General features: G+C 33.5%; 1 protein-coding gene across 1 annotated transcript in view; it reads left to right on the forward strand.

Annotated features, from left to right (window-relative positions):
- Nucleotides 1-6,189: 6,189 nt before the first annotated feature.
- The window catches only part of LOC136413692 (uncharacterized), a 56,204-nt gene continuing 42,517 nt past the window's right edge, over nt 6,190-19,876 (forward strand). Inside the window, exons 1-9 of the mRNA XM_066397374.1 lie at nt 6,190-6,263; nt 6,328-6,385; nt 6,711-6,775; nt 7,130-7,217; nt 7,702-7,795; nt 7,842-7,849; nt 8,029-8,284; nt 8,382-10,134; nt 13,708-14,192. Of these exons, the coding sequence (XP_066253471.1) occupies nt 6,190-6,263; nt 6,328-6,385; nt 6,711-6,775; nt 7,130-7,217; nt 7,702-7,795; nt 7,842-7,849; nt 8,029-8,284; nt 8,382-10,134; nt 13,708-14,192 (2,881 nt within the window). The remainder of the gene's footprint in view (nt 6,264-6,327; nt 6,386-6,710; nt 6,776-7,129; nt 7,218-7,701; nt 7,796-7,841; nt 7,850-8,028; nt 8,285-8,381; nt 10,135-13,707; nt 14,193-19,876) is intronic.

Consider the following 19,876-nt stretch of genomic DNA (forward strand, 5'->3'; position numbering starts at 1 on the left):
TTTCAGACTCTTTTTAATACTCAATATTTATTTTGTTTCATTAATAAACAGGTTCGTAGCAAAATCAGAATTAAAAAGGTACGTGTATAAAAAATTTGCAAAACTCGTAATGATACGAATTTTCAAATTTAAATTAGTTCTTCCTGATCTGAAGGATCAACTGCGTTGCTGATTTTTTAACAGTTTAGAAAACTCAGATTTGTCTTGTAGGTGCAGGAAGATTTTTGCACGAAAGAACAGTGCCGTACTGTATTCACATTGCACAGTGTCTATTCCAAAAATTAAAATTTTTATAGACATGTAACATCACCGAGCCTATGCATTGGGACGTCTTAAAATGTTATAACTCCTGAATATTTTTTAAAGTTTTCATGACAAATCAGAACCGTAATACGAGAATATTTAAATAAAAAAAATTATGCATAGATGAGTTGGTTATGTATATGTAACATTTTACGTATTCCGGCCTGTGTTACTGGGTTGCATATAGAGGTAAAGCTCTAGAGTTTATAAGATTTATGAAAATTCTTATGAAAACCCAGGGCTGTAACCTGAGGATATTTGAATTTGTAAAAAACCTATACATTTGTATAGAAAGTAAAATGTTTTTAAAGTCCAGTGATATACCATTGAATTTTAAGCAATTAAAAACCGCAAAGTATTTTTTTATCTAAGTTGACTGTTTCAAAACTTTTCGTGAATAATACAAAACCATATCTTGACTATTTTTATAAAGACACTAAACTTACAAAACCTTGGGCATATTGTATCTTAATAAAAAAAATCAAAACTACCTTGGATTTATGGATGATACGCTACAGAATTTTATATATTTAAGAAATACCAAGTATCGATTATAAAAGCTGAATATTTCGAACACATTCCTAATAAAACAGTACCATAACACACATACACACAACAGATATATTTAACGTGGTACAAAAGTGCAAGAATTTTATAGAAAGCTTCTTAAAAAATTTAAATTGCCTTCAAGGACGTGATATGCTATTAAATTTTATGTAGGTTGGTAACTCCTATGAATCGCTTATAATTGCTGAAACTTTTAAAAGAAGGCTGTAACATGAATATATTTATCGGGACACAAAAGATTGAACAGTTTTTTAGAAAATGGCTTATTTGAATACTTAATTCAAAACTGGCTTTAAATACTTGGTTCGTCATTGAATTTTATGCAGAGTAATCCTTCAACATTTCCTTGCCAACGCTGGATCTTTGTTTGAAAACCAAGAGTGTAGTAAGAACTTAGTTTCTCAGATTCATAACTATTCTTATTAAAAACATGCTACGCCCCTAGTTTCTTGCGGTACCGAACTCTCAAAATTTCTTTATAATCAAAATTTTCCCTCACAGACAGATCCGTAACATTTATACGACAGAACCTTTCCATTACACGAAAACTTTTTCAGGTGTCAAACCTCTCGTGAAGGAAATTCTTAACAGGAAATGGAGAATTCTCCCTGCGGCCCCGTTGAGAGTAAATTGGATTTAAAAAACCCGACCGCCATTTCATGGATTTTTGATGGAATAACTAATTCTTATGGAGACTCACAAAATGCTGGGACTAAGAAAAGGACGAGGTCGAAAATTCCCATATCCCTAAGGCTAGGTGCTAATAGATTACGTCGCCAGAAGGTATGTTTTAACTAGGTTTAGCCTGGAAATTGTTTAATTCAGAAATTAATTTTTGTCCCTATAACAAATCATCTGTGGTCCGTCATTGAAAGACTCTGGTTAAAGCATTTGTCAAATTTGGCCACTGACACAGTTCATTACTTATACAAAGGAAGAATACCTTCTTTTTATCGTATGACATGCTGAGATTTTATATAAATTGGAATAAAATATATTATCATTTGAATTTGAAAAGCTTATTCGTTTGCTTGGAAAATGCCACTTTAAAACCTATGGGAAATAGTCCATTCTTTAACTGAATAAATCTCGGCTGTCATATAAAAGAAAATAGGAAAAACTAAAAGAACATCTGTGCCTAGAGAGTGTAATTTTTGTGGTTTGTAATAAATAAATCAAAGCAATGGAAAGGTATTTTTCACCTTTTCCCGGAACCATGAATTGTTTTGACTGTATATTGTGACCTTTCGCTCAAACGAGTCGACTTTGGCGGGTTCCCGTACCCCGGGGCGGAAATGTGGTACCACGTAGTCGACGAACCGCGAAGAGAGGACTACTGAAGAACGGAAATGCCCAAATGAGTACCCACTACGCAGACAAGGACGGATACATGGTCGTGGGAGTTCTATATGAGTAGATAGAAATTATTAACGCACAATAATATACAACAGTACACAGGGTTTGATTAAAAATTATTTCCAATATGAAAATTCGTTACTCAATACTAATAATTCTCTTTTGGATTAAATTCTCGAATTAATTGGTTTTATACTACAACATTTTTTAAATAGATCACCTTGTAGATTATAAATGTATTTAAAATCTAGAATTCAGATAGAGTATTTCCGGTTTATTTGTCTAACCGTTTTGTATTAAACCTCAAAAGAATTGTTCCTTAGAAATTTTTTTAAATTGTTTCTTTCCCATTTTCTACGTAAAGTCTGGATTTCTTTAGTGGAAGACTCTCTATAGCCTTATACAGGATGTTTCTTACTTGCGTGTAGAAAATTTAAGGGCGTAATCCTGGATGCATTTCAAGTGAAAAATGTTTAATAAACAAATGTCCACAAATGCTTCGTTTTCAAAATGCAGGGAGTTAAAATATATATTAAAAAAAAATTTCCTTGAATATTTTCAAAATAGCTCAAATTGAATTTTTTGTAGGTATAAAAAATAATGTAAATATTATTTTTACTGACGTTTAAAGTAGCAGCTGGTTTGTAATCAGTGCAAAGTTTACTTAAGACAGATGTATTATAAGTAATGGTGGTCATTTTCAACAGTTCTTATAATATTCAATTAAGTTATTTTTTTCTTGATTTTACAATAAATAAACCTTGCACTGATCGATTATTAATAAAGCGTTCTTGCATTTTTTTCGGTTCTCTTTGGAACGAAGAACAACACAATCGATTTTAACTAACGGCAAACACAGCGTCGTACATTTTGCATGTAAATCGAAATAATAAAGATATCCCAAGCATACGCCACTGTCTCATGAAAAAAATCTGAGTATATGTATATGTATATGATGCTCCTTACTACACATTTGCATACTAAAATTCGAAAATCCAATTTGAGTCATATTGGGAATATTCAGAGCAAACTTCTTTTTTTTTGTATACTCTGTATTTTAAAAACGAAGCATTTGCGGATATTTGTTTATTACACATTTTTCACTTGAAATGATTCCAGGATTACGTCCTTAAATTAGTTACACGTAGTTAGGAAACACCCTGTATATTCAGAATCCAGAATTGAAGACAGTTATTTTTGGTTTTTGATCGTAATTTCCGCATTTGCGCAGAAGTAGGCGCAATGAATAAGAAGTGAGTAGTTAAATTACAAAATAGGAATTTCCAAGCAAATCTGCTTTGCGGTCGTTCAATAGATTGCCATTAATTAATTACAGATATTTAGAAAATGAAATTGAGCATGAATAGCCACAAAATAAAACAGATAATTAAATAAATATAAGAAAAAATAAGATTTTTTAAAAAGTTTAAGTCAACGTCAATATATGAAATAATAGGAAATACAACACTTTTGAACAGAGATACTACACACAAATGTGTAAGTATTTGCAAAAATTAAAAAATATATTTAAATTTGATTCATCGTTCCGAATTACCTAAGATGACAAAGAAAAAAGGTCAGACAAATAGGACACAAATGAATATGACAGAAGGAAAAATTGCAAAATGGAAATTTGAATGCAAATTTGTTTTCGGCCTTTCCATTGATTTTAATAATGAAAGGGCAGAAAAGAATTCGAGAAGATAAACAGATTTTTACTTCCTTCATGTTCATTTCTGTCCTATCTTTTCTAATCTTTTTTTTTATGTCAATCATGATAATTCTGAAAATGAATTAAAAGCAAACATAATTTAAAATTTGAATACCTAAATTTAGTTAGAAAAAAAAACACTGATGTGTGAGACGTGTTTTCGCACCTGCAGAAAGTGATTCTACAATCACTCTTTCCAAAAATGCATATGTTGTTATGTATTTATTCTATGTTAACTTTAGCTTACATTTCAGAAGCAAATTTCATTTTTTGTTTAACTTTTTTAATTATCAGCTTTCTTTTGTGGCTATTTATGTTTCATTTTATTTTCTATCTCTTTATCATATTCAATTACAACTATTGGAATGACGTTTGTTTCTTTCTATTCAATTATTTTTACTTTTGTCTACGTTCCTATCTCTAACTCTTCTGTATCTGTATCTGTAACTGGGGTTACTGAACCTCGAAAAGGAGGGCTGTTTGTACGAGAATTTCTTGAAATGTTCTATTTTGTCCCTCCAACTGCTTAGCACTTAAAATCTGTTTTGTTTTAATGGGAGAATTTAGGTTGGTTAATTTCAGTTGTTATATTCCTAAATACAACCATTTTGGAGTTAATTATCCCCAAAATGGATTGTTTGTATGAGATTTTCATAAAATGTGGTATTTTCCTGTACTTAAATGCATTTAGTTTAATTTAATGATCTATATAACTGACTTATGGCTAATTTGAATTTTTGAACCCTAGTGATTATTATCAACTCCGTTACTGTTTTCGCACATTAGTCTCCAATTACCTTCGTTCACGTTTCGCTACCGATCACAAAAGAAGTATGACCTACGGTAGGCGAACGAGCCTCTCAGTCGTTTAGTTCGTGCTGGGTACCGCTGTCGGTACCACCGTGTCGTGCTAAAGAACCAAAGAAGGTCGTGCCGTGCTCCCCGGACATTTAAATTTGACGTTCTGGGCACGTGGGTGTCGCATTGGTGGTACTGTGATAATGTTGATCTTGTAATAAATGTTGTCTACTGTTAAGTCTAATTGGATTATTGGTAGTACCGTTGTATTAATTGCAGTGCATTGTGAGAGGATTAATTTAATTACGCGCCAATGTGTTGTCAGCGAGTGATTAATTTAAAAAAAGGTGTGTAGATACTGTATATTTATAAAGTTGCTCTTGAACAATATTGAACCTAAGAAAAGCCTTCAGTCATAGTGTCGGGGATATTAATAATGGCAAAATTAATAAAGCGCTGATAAAATTGAAACTAAAAGCTCAAATAACTATCAACCAATGACAAGCTTCTGTATTTTAAACTTAGCAACAGCTTAATAAATTAAGTCTAAATTCTATTAAATACTTCCTACTTTAAAGACTCGCATAATATGTACATTTTGATAGAGCCAAATTTACATATATGTCATACATTGGTATTTACGCATTGCTGATTCTTTGTACCTCTTTTTGCAGATCTTTTTTATATGTTTTTATTACATTTTTTCTTGAGGATTTTTTTTTGTGCATCTTACTCAATAAAGTCAATAATGAAGTTCTTACTAGTGAATTTGTAACATTATATAAATTTCCCGCCATTTGTAAATTGACTGAATTTTTCATAGAAAAGAAATCATAGGAGTATTTCTGGATTGGAGGATTCTCAGTTTGATAACCTGTCTAAAAAAATGCAAATATAATATTTAGTACAAAGGAAAACAACATTTTTCATTATAGAACAATAATTCATTGTGATCCAGATTGGTTACCGAAGAAATGGTCTAGAACAAAGTTTATTAAGGAGGAAGCTTTAGAGATTTTGTTTACTAAAGAATTTTGTATGTTTTGCTCATAATATATCTAATAAAGCTTAGTCAGGAAATTTGAAAAATGTGGTCGACAATTATTCTTCCTGACTCACAGTTGGCAAAAATTCAAAGACAAATTGAAGAACATACGTCTTCATTCGAAAAGAAATTACAAACCTGCCTTCTTCATTTCCCTATAGGTAGGTATGTATTCAGTTCAAATCCGCTAATTTGAATTTGCAGTATAAACATTTTTTAAAAATCGTTTTTCCATCAATTTGGTGAGTTAAAAAGATAGTTTCTACAAATATTTGTATTTAGCTCTTTTTGGGTTTATAAAAAGGAAAAAGTTCCTGATTCTTGCTAGTATTCACTAACATTCTTGAACACTTTTTAAAGTTGAGAAAATCACAAATCACAAATTGTTCAGGTAGAAAAGATATTAATAATGACAAGTTTTTCTTTTCTTGAAGACTTCTATTTCACTATAAATGCAGAAAAGTTTCTTCCTGTTCTATTTTTGTCAGTTTTCTAAGGCTTTTGATTGTGTTAACCAACATGTTGGTATCTAATTTGATTTTTATAGGTTTAAGAGCACGGCAATACAATATTTTAAATTCTATTTGGCAGATCTCAGTCATATAGTGAGATTTGGGAATTCATAATAAAGAAAGACTCAATGTAGGAGTTCTGAAAGGTTGGGTTTTTTGCGTCTTTTTATTTTATGTAAATATAAAAACATCTTGAAAATTCTCATTTATATACTGGGAAGTATAGCCCTCAGTGTATATTCCTGAAAACTCCCTCTAAGGAAAGTATAAGATAACAGAAAAATTACACTTAGAAAAATATCACTGAACATATGTTTTTCCTAGAAAGTTCAATTAACCGTAGCAGTTTGAGCCCGACAAAGACCAGGTGTATTCACAATTCCGTCGCTTATTTTGGCTTACTTTTATCATTCAATAGCAAGCTAAAGTAAATACGAGTAAAGTTGCTGTTTCATTGCTTCCAGTGGGTGTGCGAGACAAGAGGTCCCGGCAGTCGAGTTATCAAGAATTTGGTCGTTCATCTTAAGTGACTCTTCTATGATAAATATATGTCCCATAGAAATATTATATCTATTAGTTATTTTTGAAACCAGATAGGAAATATATAATATTATGTAAAGGGAAGGATCTCGGGGAACGTGTTACATAAAATAGCATTTCCCTCGGTTTTTCCTAATGAATTTCATACCTGATTTTTCTAATATACCTGAACGCTGAAGATAAATATAATAAAACCTTCTAACTCTAACGGTTTAGGAGATAGCAATAGTGAGTTATGGCAATTAGATTACTCTGTATATTAAACTCGTGGTAACTTAACCAAGATATTTTTCGTAGAAATGGAAAAATTGTTCAGTACCAAACAGATGAATTCAAAATCATGTTTGGACAGTTTGGACCATTGACCCAGTCTTTCAACTTCCTAGTAACTTTGGCAGGAAGATGATTTCCATATAAATGACGACTATCAAATCAAACTAGATAGACAATTTCTAGGCACTACAGACCAAATTTTGATGTTCTGTTATCTTAAACTGTAAACTAATATCAAAGGAATTTTCAAATAGTATTTCCGTGTGTATTGCTCAGATTCGTGGACGCTATAGAAACTAGTTTAATGTTAAAGTTAACACAACATTAATAATTTAATCCTTAATTTCGAAGGACCAATGTCCTGATATTATTGTCAACAAGTTTATTTCCATACAAATGATGAAATTAAGATACATCATTGGCTTATTTATTTGTTTCTGTTGAAAAAAAAATGGCTTGGACTTTGATTTATTGTCCTTGAAGCCCTTGATAACTGGGAATCTCTAGAGACTTATCATAGGTTTCTTCAAGTTACCAGGGCTTTATTTTGTTCTACTTAAGTACCGAAAAATCAATATTCAAGTAACCTTGTCCAGGATGATAGTTTCTATAGGATCAATGGAATAATTGCTGAACATTATAGTTTAGTGCCCATGAATATTATCTTCTTTCATATATCTTCTAGACAAAGTTGCCAGGGCTTTGACCTCTCGGCCCTATAACAACTATTAAACAGATTTGGAGGTAAACTACCACTAATTTGTTTGATAAATGATCCATTTAGATGATTCTAGGGCTTGAAACTCAATTTAAGAATAATCATAGCTAATCTCGATATTTCGCATTTTCATGACTTCATCATGATATAATATTAATATATACCTTTATGACTTCTTAAACTTCTTTTTCCCTCTCTGTTTCAGACCTGCAACATTAACCGATCATCCGGCAACATTTCGAACAACTCTGCGGCGTCACCTACATGCACTGAAAATGCAAGTGCGAACATAAGACCAGATCAAAACACGAGAAAAAACTCGTTTGAAGAAGAAAGTCAATGCCATTTGGATAAAGTTAATGAAATCTCCACGGTAATAGGCGGAGATAAATCGATGGTGAAAGTCGCCTATAGTGAAAATACCCGTTACGACCGATCGGATGTTGTGTCTGCCGAGTTAGGTGAATGTGGAAGAGCAGATATAAATTTAGTCATAATCGAAGGTTTCTGTTGCGTATACAGGCATTTATGAAGAATGAATGATTTTTTTTTTTTCAGAAGAAATGGACACAGAAACTCTCCCAAGTAACCAACCTAATGACTGCACGTCTCATTTCAAGGATAACCTTAACAATAACTCAGTGGACTTCATAGAAATGCTCACATTGGACGCCAAAGAATTCTTGAACGTAAAATGCGTATGCGATATCGAGGCAACAAAGCAAGAACATTTCTGCAAAGACTGCTTCGATAATTTTAAAGCTCCATTAGGTAATCCCGGCATTACCTCACCAGAACACAATAATAATTCAGGAAATAACGACGAGGTTAATGAGCTAAACTTGCAGCGAAGTGATGACAGTCCCAAAACAAACTTCGAAGCAAATAAGTCGTGTGAGCCGGAATTTTTAAACAATGGGTTGCTAAACGCTAGCGAAATTTGTGAGAATAACGATGAGAAATCGGAGATTAATTGCCCCACTGATGAGGGTTGTCATGCAAGATTTTGCGACGATTTGATTGATTTGAGTGATGAAGTATGCGAGAAACAACTTCAAGATGAGTGGAAGTGTTTGGTAGATGAGAGTAATGATAAAAGGACTAATAAGAAATCAGTTTTTGACAGTGATGAAAATGAATCATCGAATCCAAAAGACATGGAAAGTGAGCATGATATATTTCGCGACATCCTCAAAGTCATTCAGAAAAGCTGCGAGAAGATATCTTCGGGAATTCCTCCAGATTTGGCCAATGACCTCGTCAAATACCTGACGTCTGAAAAGACGAATAATGAAATGAGTAAACAACAGATAGAGCAATCGCTCTTTGGCTTTGACCCCAAAAGTGTGCTCCAGCACCTTGTTAATCTCGCAGGCCATTTGCCCGACTCTTCGGAAACGTTTCCCAGCAGCAGCAGCAGCAGGAGCCACCGCCGACAATCGGCCTACGGAGAATCGTGCGCTTCTCATGAATCGATCGGGCTCGATGGACGTCCCCAGGAGCAAGCGCCGATTTGCAGTCGCGAATCCGACGTCGACGTCGTTGTCAGCGACGCTGCCGGGCACCGTGTTTCGCAGCACCCTCATCCTGGTGCTGCCAACGTTTTGTTGACTGAAGGCAAGTCTGTTGAATTGGACTCTATTTTAGTGCCTCATAGTGGTGATCCTAAAAGTGTCAATGATCACAACCAACTCACGTGGGGATTCAAAAACGGAAGATTGGTGTTTGAAGATAGTACGAGTAACCTTGAATCTTCGGACAAGAGTGCAGCTTTGCAGTTAAGCTCAGCTGCCAATTTTGTGGAACCACCTGTTTCTCAAACTTCAACAGATGGCACTGCAATAACTGAAATCCTCTCCAGTAAGTCTGTTAACAGACGAATTGGAGATTCCTCCAATTCCAGACTAAAACGTTTGGAACACAAATTAAAGGAGGCTGGAATAGTGGACTCTGGAAACGGCGAAGATAATTTAAAAGATTCCAGTAATTTCTCGAAAACCCACCAATACAAGCCAATAGAAAGTCCCCCTGAAAAATCAACAGCCAAAGTCATTCAATACTCAGAATTCCGAAGGGATATCAACGGGAATGAAAATGCAAATACCACCAGTTCGGTAGATAAGGAGAACAATATCGAAGGTGAAGACCTTATACCGGATGGTTCGCACGATTTTTGCCAGTTTGATGTGAGCGATTTTAAAGGGTTCTCATCATTCAGTGCAAATCAGTTGGGAATTTATGATGAGTTCATTCAAGAAAGCTCCTCGGACGAGTCCTGCGAATGCGACGAGGATCATTTCATTGTTATAAGGTAAGATATTTTATAGCAAAATTGCATTTAATTTTATGATATTACGTATAATATTCGTATAAACAGGCAGTAATAATAGTTTTCTGACAAATTCAAAGATTTCTGTCACCTCTAGGTTTTTCATATCTATTCTGTTCTATCAATATATAGGAAATCTTCTAATATCGGTGTTTCTTGTGACGTTTAATATATACGTACAGATGTCTTTCTGATTTATCAATTTATAAATTGTCTTTAAAGTCAAGATTTATATAGACCCCAGAAACGCGAAATAGAACGTTAAAGGAAGAAGAGAAAGATTCATCTTGAATTTTGATGAAGAGAAAGGAATATTGAGGGAGGCAGTCACCTTCAAAAAATTCAAAAGCCTACTTCGAACCTATTTGCACATTAAGTGCTCTAAAAATTCTGAAATATATGATGTGATTTAGATCATCATTTCTTGGAGCCTCTGAACATTTTCCGTCATGAAATTTTCCTCCGTTGGCGTATTTAACTAATTTCGGCTTTTAATAAAATTGGGAAAATTAAATTTTAGTTTTTAAGAAATTTTGAGAAAACTTAAATTAATGCATTTTTATAAAACCATCATAACTTTTTTATTTTAGAAGAGAATCAAAATCTATGAAAACATTTATGAAAGAGTTATCATCAACTTATAGTTTTCTTATAGCGACGTGATTTTGTAATGATTAAAGGTCATGGAGGGCAAAGGTTGGCTCGGGGACGATTAGAATCCAACGGGGCTTTAAATAAGAACGTTTTGGCTTTGCAATGAGACCGCCCATAGTTCCCTGGGTAAGGGAAGTAATGACGTGCCAAAGTCGAAATTTGCCATTTTTCAAAAATGTCCGGATAAAAGTCCTACGATCGCCATCGTGTTTGAAATGTAGGGAAACTTGGTATAGTGATAGACGTTGGGAATGTCTAGATCGGTATAGTTTTGGTATAGGTGTGATTTAGTAGAAAAATTTTCAAAAATCTAAAAATTTTGATTTTTGCAAGTGCAAAGCTGATGCGAGGGCGAATTAGTTTGCTTTCTGAAGGTGCAAGGAGGCCGACCAAGTGTTCTCTGAAAAGGTTTAGGCCACCTTCATCGTACTTCAGAGTTTATCAAAGGTGTCCATCTAAAGGGTATAAACAAGAGTTGAACATTTTGTGTACAAATTGATACATTTTCTAACCCTTTTTTTGTCCAGAAGGACGTCGCAAAGTCTAAAAAAAATCGTTTCCACTGTGGTTGCTTAGAGTTCCAAGAAAGGAACAAAAACCTATAACGAGATTTCGTATAGCTCTTATACTGGGTGAATTATTTAATTTTGAACTTTCCACTTTCCAGGTCTTTTTTTCACTTTGCAGAATTTGATTTTGCCCCCAATTTCCGGATATCCCATAAAAGCTAGAAAACTTCGTAATGGCTCATATAAATTTTCCAAGTTTTTTCTATACGTGATGGATTTACACTTTTCCCTGAAGAATAGATTAGGAGCTGTAATTCCCATTAGAAAATTAACTATTTTACCTCTTATCTAAAATTAAAAAATCCAGTATGATCGTCATTAGAATTTTGTTTATTGAAATCGAATTCTCAAAATTTCCTAAAAACGTGAACAGTTAGAGCCGCTCTGTTTTCGTCATTACCTTCCTAACATAATTACCTAGTAATAACTTTCCCTAATTAGCTAGCTTAGTAGCTCATAGTTTCCAAAATTTCAATACATGGAAATTATGACAAGAGGAATTTGAGATTTTCACAAAGTTGCTGTTTAGTAGCGGCAATCGCAAGTTTTCTATTAGATATACGTCAAGTGCATCTATTAGCTAGTCGGGAATGAAACTTCAGGGGGCATGGTAATGGAAATTGCGGAAGTTCACAAAAATTTGCAGTCAGGAAAATTAAAATCTTCAGTTGCGCCAATGATGAAGCGATGATATTGAAAGAAGATGCCACATGTTATAAATTCTGTTTGATTTTGATTTAACTGATTTCTATTTTTTTTCTAAAAAAATCCAAAAGTTTTTACTGTCTTTACTTTTTTGTCTTCTATAGCAAGTTATAATTTTTCCTGATTTATTTAATGATTTATACAATAAATTGTTCTAAAAATGTCATAATATCAATCAGTTGGTACTAGGAAGTCATTAGCAAAATGTATTGATTAAATTTGGAGCATGTTAATTTAAAATTTTGTTTCTTGCCGTAAAAAATAATTCGTTTTAAAAAAGATTGTATATTATCTATCAATATAGTGTTCAATTGTCTGGAAGAAGTCTTACTGTTGTGAAGTCTTCCCTCATTAATCTTTTGGTTGAATACTCAAATCCTGTTTTTGACTTTAGATCATTTGAGGTTGGAATTGATTTTTGATCACTTTTTTCGGGTAAAACTTTCAATTTTGTTTATTGCTTTTTTCTGAACTTTTTAATTAGGTCACTTTTACCTCTTCCAGATGACCTTCTGAATATTTCGATTTTGGAAACGATTATTGATGACATTTCCTATATAAATGTTTTGTGTCTTATTTCGCATTTTTCTATACTCTTGACGCAAAAAAATAGAAATAGAAAAAAAGATGAAAGTATTGATCGGCGAGAGTTTTGGTTGCGCAAATAAAAAAAATCACATTTTTTAATTTTATTATTTCTTGTTTTGATTTACTAAATATTTTTAATTGATTTCGCTAAGGTTTATGTTTAAAATATAATTGTCTTCCTTTTTTTTAATTGTAAACTTAATTTTTAACCTCAATCGAATGAAGTACAGGAAAGGTAAATGAAATGGTTTCAAAACGGTGAAAAAATATGTCTGGTGTTTTTTTATATAATAATTTGAATGTAATACTTAATTATAGAGTAGAATTTGTTGGTTTTAAGAATTTCAAAAACTCCGTCTTATCATGGTTCAGTTTTCATGAAAACTATATTTTATATAATATATTCCTTCTTTACTTTATGCAATTTGAGTTCAATGACATTAAAATCATTCAGAGGCTGCTTGACAGTGTGATTCAGAGCAGCTTCAAATGGGTTGCAATTCGATAGTCTTGTCTTCAAAGTTGAGGTAGGAGAAAACTTTCCAAAAACTAAAAGGAAAATCCATATATCTGGAAAATGCTTTGTAAACCTATTTATTCTTGGTTGGTGACATTCTGAGTCTATTTCTATGGTACAATTTCATCATATTTTTACTGTATTAGGAATTTTTATTGATTTAATATTTTTTCGATACTTTTCCGCAACTAATAGAAATGCTTGAGCACACATTTATCGAAATATTTCATGATTTATAAGTATGTAAATAATTGCCAATATATTGGATTCGTAATGTAATAATGGAGAGAACGCATTGTGCTCATTAACTATTTTGCCTATTTAATTGGCACATTTCAAATATACTTAACACGTATACTATTTTAATAGTACTTTTTCGAAAGGCTCTTGGTTAATGGCTCTTATGAAGTCACCGATAACATCCAAAGACGAATGACTGCAATTTCACAGCTATAGGTTTTATAGTTCTGATCAATAGTTACGTGAAATTCTAATGACAATTTTCGTTATGTTTGTTTTTAGGAGAATTCGAGGTGACGGCACTGCCATGGTGAACGACTCCACGGAACGTTCCAAACACAACCCGGACCGAGACAACCTGAAATCTCTTCTCAAAAAACCGGGTCGCGGCCGGAACAAAAAGTCGAATCGGGTCGTTTTCAACGAGACCAAAAACGAGTTTTTTGACGCGGACTACATCATCCTCATCCGTGAGGACTGTGAGTTGGACGATGACGAGGACGACGGTATTTGTACGTGCCAACAGCACGAAATGGTTAGACTCACGTGTTGCGAACCGAACTGTAGTTGTCAGTATGACAGCGGGATCGAACAGACTCCGCAAAGTCCGAAATTCGCTCCTCCGATGGAATTTGTGGACGCGGTCACTTTAAGTCCTCCGGAGGGCTACAAGGACATGGAACTGATAGCGGCCGCCAGGGGACAGCAGAAGGGACCCATGTGTAGGGAGTGCAGTGCTGCCCACGAGGAAGAGATTGAGGAAGAAGGTAAGTTATTTTTTTATCGTCCATAATCAGGTATGTTTATACAATGTCTGGAATGTTAATCTAAACAATAAAACAGTATAAAAAAGAGTTTATAGCAACAATCTCCTGTTTAAAATTATCCAGATATTTTGCTAGATTTATGAAATACATACATTGCAGAGAAAGTGATCGACGACTTCATTTATACTGCGGTTTCCGTTAACCGGCTGTGACGGTTTCCATTCGGCAACAAATTGCCGACAATTTTCTATTGGTTTAATCTCGTAGCTGACTGGTTATAAATTATCGTCTTAGCGATAATAGGCTATTGTTATTAGAAATACGTTTCTGTAAATAAAACATGAAAATTTCTAATACATTTTCAATCTGGGTCGATCTTGGAAATGGGTCTTCGACCTTCTCGAATCATTGTTTTAAGAAAAATGGGAAAAGCTAGGAAAGGTTTGTGGTTTTTTCTTGGGGTGGACACTGTCAATTGTACGTACGAGTATTACGTCGATTTTCTAGAATTAATAAGCTATGCTAAAAAAATGATTGACTGAAATTGGAATCTTTTAAGCCGCAAAGTTTTTCCAAAATTTGCAGTTTTTGCGCGCATGTGTTGCGACTAGGTACGATTCGAAGCACTAAAACTGAAAACATGCTTTTTGTACATTCTCAAAGTTGAAATATCTTACAATATAGCACATTTTGATTTGCCTTCAATTTGATTCTTATAGAGAGGTCTTAAAACCCTCATTATTGCGGACAATTTTGTGACTCGAAAGACGAAAATTACCCATGTGCATTTTTCTTTGCAAATAGAAAAATAAATTTCTCACTCGAAGTACCTATTAAAGTAAGTTTTCCTAGGCCAAGAGCCCTTAAAAAAGTTTGATTTTGCGAGAATCGTCTTAAAACACTCATGTGATGAAATTTTTATAAATTCTTCCAGACAAAGTCGTGATTTGAAGGACTATAAATTTTCCAGATCTTCAGTTTTTCAGAAATGCCCAGTTTGGTATCGTTCCCAATAAATTCTTAAATCAGACAACCAATTGCAGAGTGTTCTAGTTACAAGTTCTTCAAACTTTTTCAGTCTGGAGAAATGATAAACTGCTTAATTTTTAAGATCAAAACTTAAATGTTTTATTTTATTAGTATGACTTGATTTTCTAATTTTCTGAAATTTCTCAATTTCTAATTTTCTGAATCTCCTGCATTCAAATGATTTTAATTTAGATCCTCAAGAAACTTGTTAATTCTTATGTTTTCAGCAATTAACAATTAGCTCAACTCGAAGAACCAAAATTGGAGTTATGGCAATTATAAGTCTTTCAAACCTTTTCAATTTACCTAATCTTTTAAGAAATTACCAGTGAACGTTTTCGAACATTCAAGAAATTACTTCAATTGCATTGTTATTTTCAACGCCTTTCTGCCCTCATCAGATTATTTAGCTTAAAACATGGGGTTTTAACTTAATTTAGTGCGTACATACCATTTGCCATGGGCGTTAAAACATGACACAAAATGACTTAATTATTGATGTATGGTGTGTCACGTGGGACGTATGAACGCGTTTTTGTAGGCGAAGCAAAGTTACTAACTAGTATAAATTGCATCTCGTCTATACTGTTATCGCAACGGGAACGTGTGAATTCCATCAAGGTCGGTGCAGTTAATATCTTAGGTTAATTAATTGTTTTTATTATTGATATATCAACTTCTTTTTAAAAGCTTTTTTCCTTGAGTTTCTCAAATATAAATTATCTTCATATTCAGAATAACTTTACTGCCATCTCGATCCCGCAATTATTATTATTTATGTCATGCTAGCTAAACCAATTAACTAGGTATTGCGTGACTGTGAAAGTTACATCCGAATAATGCGATATACCCGGCAAATTGATCGATATTATTATGCAAGATTACATATGATTGGTTGCTAATTTCTTGGTTCAAAATTGCGCCTGCAGGTAATATTCGAATACTCTAGCAAATTATATGCACAATCGTATAGTTAATAAGGTTACACAGATTTGAAAGAAGATCGACGATCGATGTTGATTTCCAAAGAAACCTTAAAGACACACTAAATATCCAGAGACACCAATTCGCGCCAATACGACTTAAAGTAATAAAATTATTGAATTGGGCGGATATATCTTTCTCGATCCTGACATAAATTTTGAAAACATATTCCGATGCAGGAAATGCATTAGCGTCAGCAATATATGCCGCGTATCCAGAGTTGTCACGTTGTCAGCGCTATATCAGGTTGGCAATCTGTTAGCGTCACAAAAGCAACTACCTTGTCGTGTACTCTATCACGATTTGTTAATGAAATTCTGCGTCTGCATCAATCTAAGATAAAATATTCATTTTCCTCGGATTTCCGAGGGTATCAAACTTTATCAAAGTCTGTTCTATATCGACGAGGTCGGTTCGAGTAGTCGAACCGAAAACAAAGGGAAACATTCTTTGATTAGGTCTCATTTGTATTCTCGCCGCTGCTGCTGCAGCGTGAAACAATAATAGGCAGAAACATAAAAACGGTAGTCAAAGCAAACAATAGACATTTTGTGTATTGTTAATATAAACAGTTAGGGTGAGCTTGAACGAGGTAGGTATGTATTCCTGCAATGACAGTGGTGTAAAACTTAGAGGCGTGAACAAATAATCGTAGTATTTGAATCACTGAATTGAAATGCAGGAATTAAGAGGGTGTGGACCTTGGAGCTTTGCTCCTGCGTATTTTAGACGCATTTCTCTTGCTTGCAAAGCAACAAAAATACCGTAATGAAAAAATTTTAAATTCATAGTCATATCCCGTACCAAAGCGCCAAACACAACCGAAGCACTGATACAAGCACAACAGTAATAAAAAAAACACGTGAACTGTTGGTTAATGGCACCCAGCAACACTCGTGACATATTTAGGCTAATATTTGTTTTATACGTGAATAAACTTTCCCACAGCAAATGCAAAAATAAGTTTATTTACTCTTTTAAAGGCAAAAAAGTTCTTGGTTTGGGTTCTGAAAGTTCCAATTTATGCACTCAAGATGGGTGAACGGATATGGCGTTTATGACGGTTAAATTAATTGTTTATGTTCAGGGCGTTCAAGATAAGAATGTCCAGGTGGGACGATCTCGTAAAGGGTAAGAGACGCGAGGTTGGTTTAATTCGAAAAAAAGGTGCTCTATTTCGAGGCCAATAAAAAAATCTGTTTTTAGGAACTTGTAATAAATTTTTGAATGTCAAATATTGTTTATTTTGGTTCAGGAGTAGACGACAGTTCACGACTTATTGATTTATTGTTATAGGAATATTTCGTATTGTTAAAACAAAGATCCATATTTCACCTCTCCCTCGAGATTACCGAATTTGAGTCACCCTATATATACCCCACATTCCCACGAGAATCATTCTACATTTTATACACATAATTTTTAAGCATTGTGCGTTTTTCTCGCCAGATTCCACATAATTTGCACGGGTGGCTGACTTTGATTCTTTAAACAATTCTTCAGTTTAATTAAAGACATCCTTCAGTTTAGTATCAACCTATGCATAGCCGTGCAAAATCCATTACCACCACTTCCTAGAGAAAAGTAAAGTTTCATGTATTTCTACGTGACAATATACTAAGAAATCCATCATTCAGTTGTGTTTTTTCGCGATGGTGAAGTTTATTTTTGAATTCGAGTAGTAAGTTGCTTTTATTACCTGGCTCGAAAGTTGTATTTTCAGTGAATGCACAATAGGATCATATCAAAGACTTTTCGAATTATACTGCATGTGGGTGAAACAAAAATGTTTTGATTAGTTTAAGCTGAGCTTTAAAAGCGTTGCGGATTTGAAATTCGACGTAAGCAATGCGAGATATTTTAATTCATCTTAAGAATTTAAGGGTTTTTATTTGCCTGAGAAATATGATCCATTGTTGTTCTGCTTGAAGCTGGCTTATCAACATCTTATTTTTAGATTCCCATTTGCAATGTAGAGTACAGAATTAGCAGACGATATCGATTTCACTCGAGGTTCAAATTTCATTTTGCAGCAGTTTACGGAAATTGCGGACCATCAATACATATAATATTCCATAATATGCCAGGCCCTATGGCAGGAAATCCACTTGTTTCGATGCCCTTTTGTAAGCTTATTATGTTTGACCAGTCATTGGCCAACTAAATCCAATCAATGCTTTCTCCGAGTCATTCAGAGTTGGGCTTTCGGTATAGTACGGATGAATAGTGATTGTGCAGTAATAGTATAACAAAAAGGTACGTTTGAATTTAAGATAGGCATTTAACAGAAAATTTCGCATTGCTGTTAATTCCGGAAAAACGATTTTCCCTTCTATCGAAATTCTCGCAAAGCATCAAATCAGCTGAAACGCTGATGAGCCCAACAAAATAACTGGATTGTTTCGAAACAGATACGCGAGCCTTGGTATATCCAGGCTTTTGGAAGTGACGGTAACAGTACGCTTCAGAGATAAAATTATGGCGCTGAAAATGAACGGGGAAGGGTTATGTTTCGGAATTTTCCCATGTTTGTATGGCGTTAAAATGTTTGCCTTTAATAAGTTTGCCAGCGACTTAGTTAACGACTGTTTTTGAAGGTTGACATAGAGCTAGGGATTAACTTATCTCTTCATATTGTGTCACTCTTAAATGAAAGTTTCCCGTTACACAAGTAACCAGTAGAATTAGACATGGATTTAATTTTCAAAAATGAATAGTGTGGAGCTCTTTGACGAATAATAAAGAAACTCTCGCAATTCCTGGTTGAATTAATATTAAGTCCTACATATATTTCTCTTTCGTCATAGTCTGGTATAATCTCTTTTATCAAAACAAAATGAATGGATTCAAGTATTTAATTGACAAGACTTTGAAATAAAATTCGCAAATTTAGTTTTTTTTTCATATGTAATATAAGAAGTTAATTAAAAATTTTCAAGTATTTTATGGCAATATACACAAATGTGATGTGTAATGAAGAAAAAATTTTAATTTCTGACAAATCAATAATTTCCGATGCACTTATTATATTTACGTAAGGAATATGAACCAAACATGATATGGCACTGACTTACTGTGGTTATAATTATTATATATATGTATGTATAGCTACACATTTCAGTTTCAAATTACATAAATAGGACAAATCCGAATGTTCTCAAATTTAGTCTAAATTCTTGTTTATCAAATTGTTTTCCTCACCAATTACACAATATCTATATGATACAGAAAAAACGCGTAACTTTACAGAATTTATCGTCACAAAATTCTTGGAATCGCATTTCTACTTTTATGAAAATTGAAGACCTTGGAGTTATGAAAATCCTGAACTTTAAAAGTTTCTCTGAAGCTGCGAAATCGAGATGGCGATTATTTTTCTGCCACTGTTAACTTTTATTGTAAAAACTCGTATCTCTAATTTCAATAAAAACCAAGATATCCTACATGTAGAAAAAAAAATTACACTCTGTACGTAGAGAACTAAATAATTTAATAAACCAAAATGAAAACTTTGGAGAAGTAATTTTTAAAATATCTGCATTTTTCAGTACTAGTTAGAGAGTTTTCTAACTTCAGCATTATTTTTTGATAATCCAATATCTAGTACTACAAAGACGATGGTGGAGACAATTTTTAAATATCGATCGAATCAATTTTCAAATATCTCCAAC

This window comes from Euwallacea similis, chromosome 15 (assembly GCF_039881205.1).
Source record: "Euwallacea similis isolate ESF13 chromosome 15, ESF131.1, whole genome shotgun sequence".
Classification (NCBI taxonomy): domain Eukaryota; kingdom Metazoa; phylum Arthropoda; class Insecta; order Coleoptera; family Curculionidae; genus Euwallacea; species Euwallacea similis.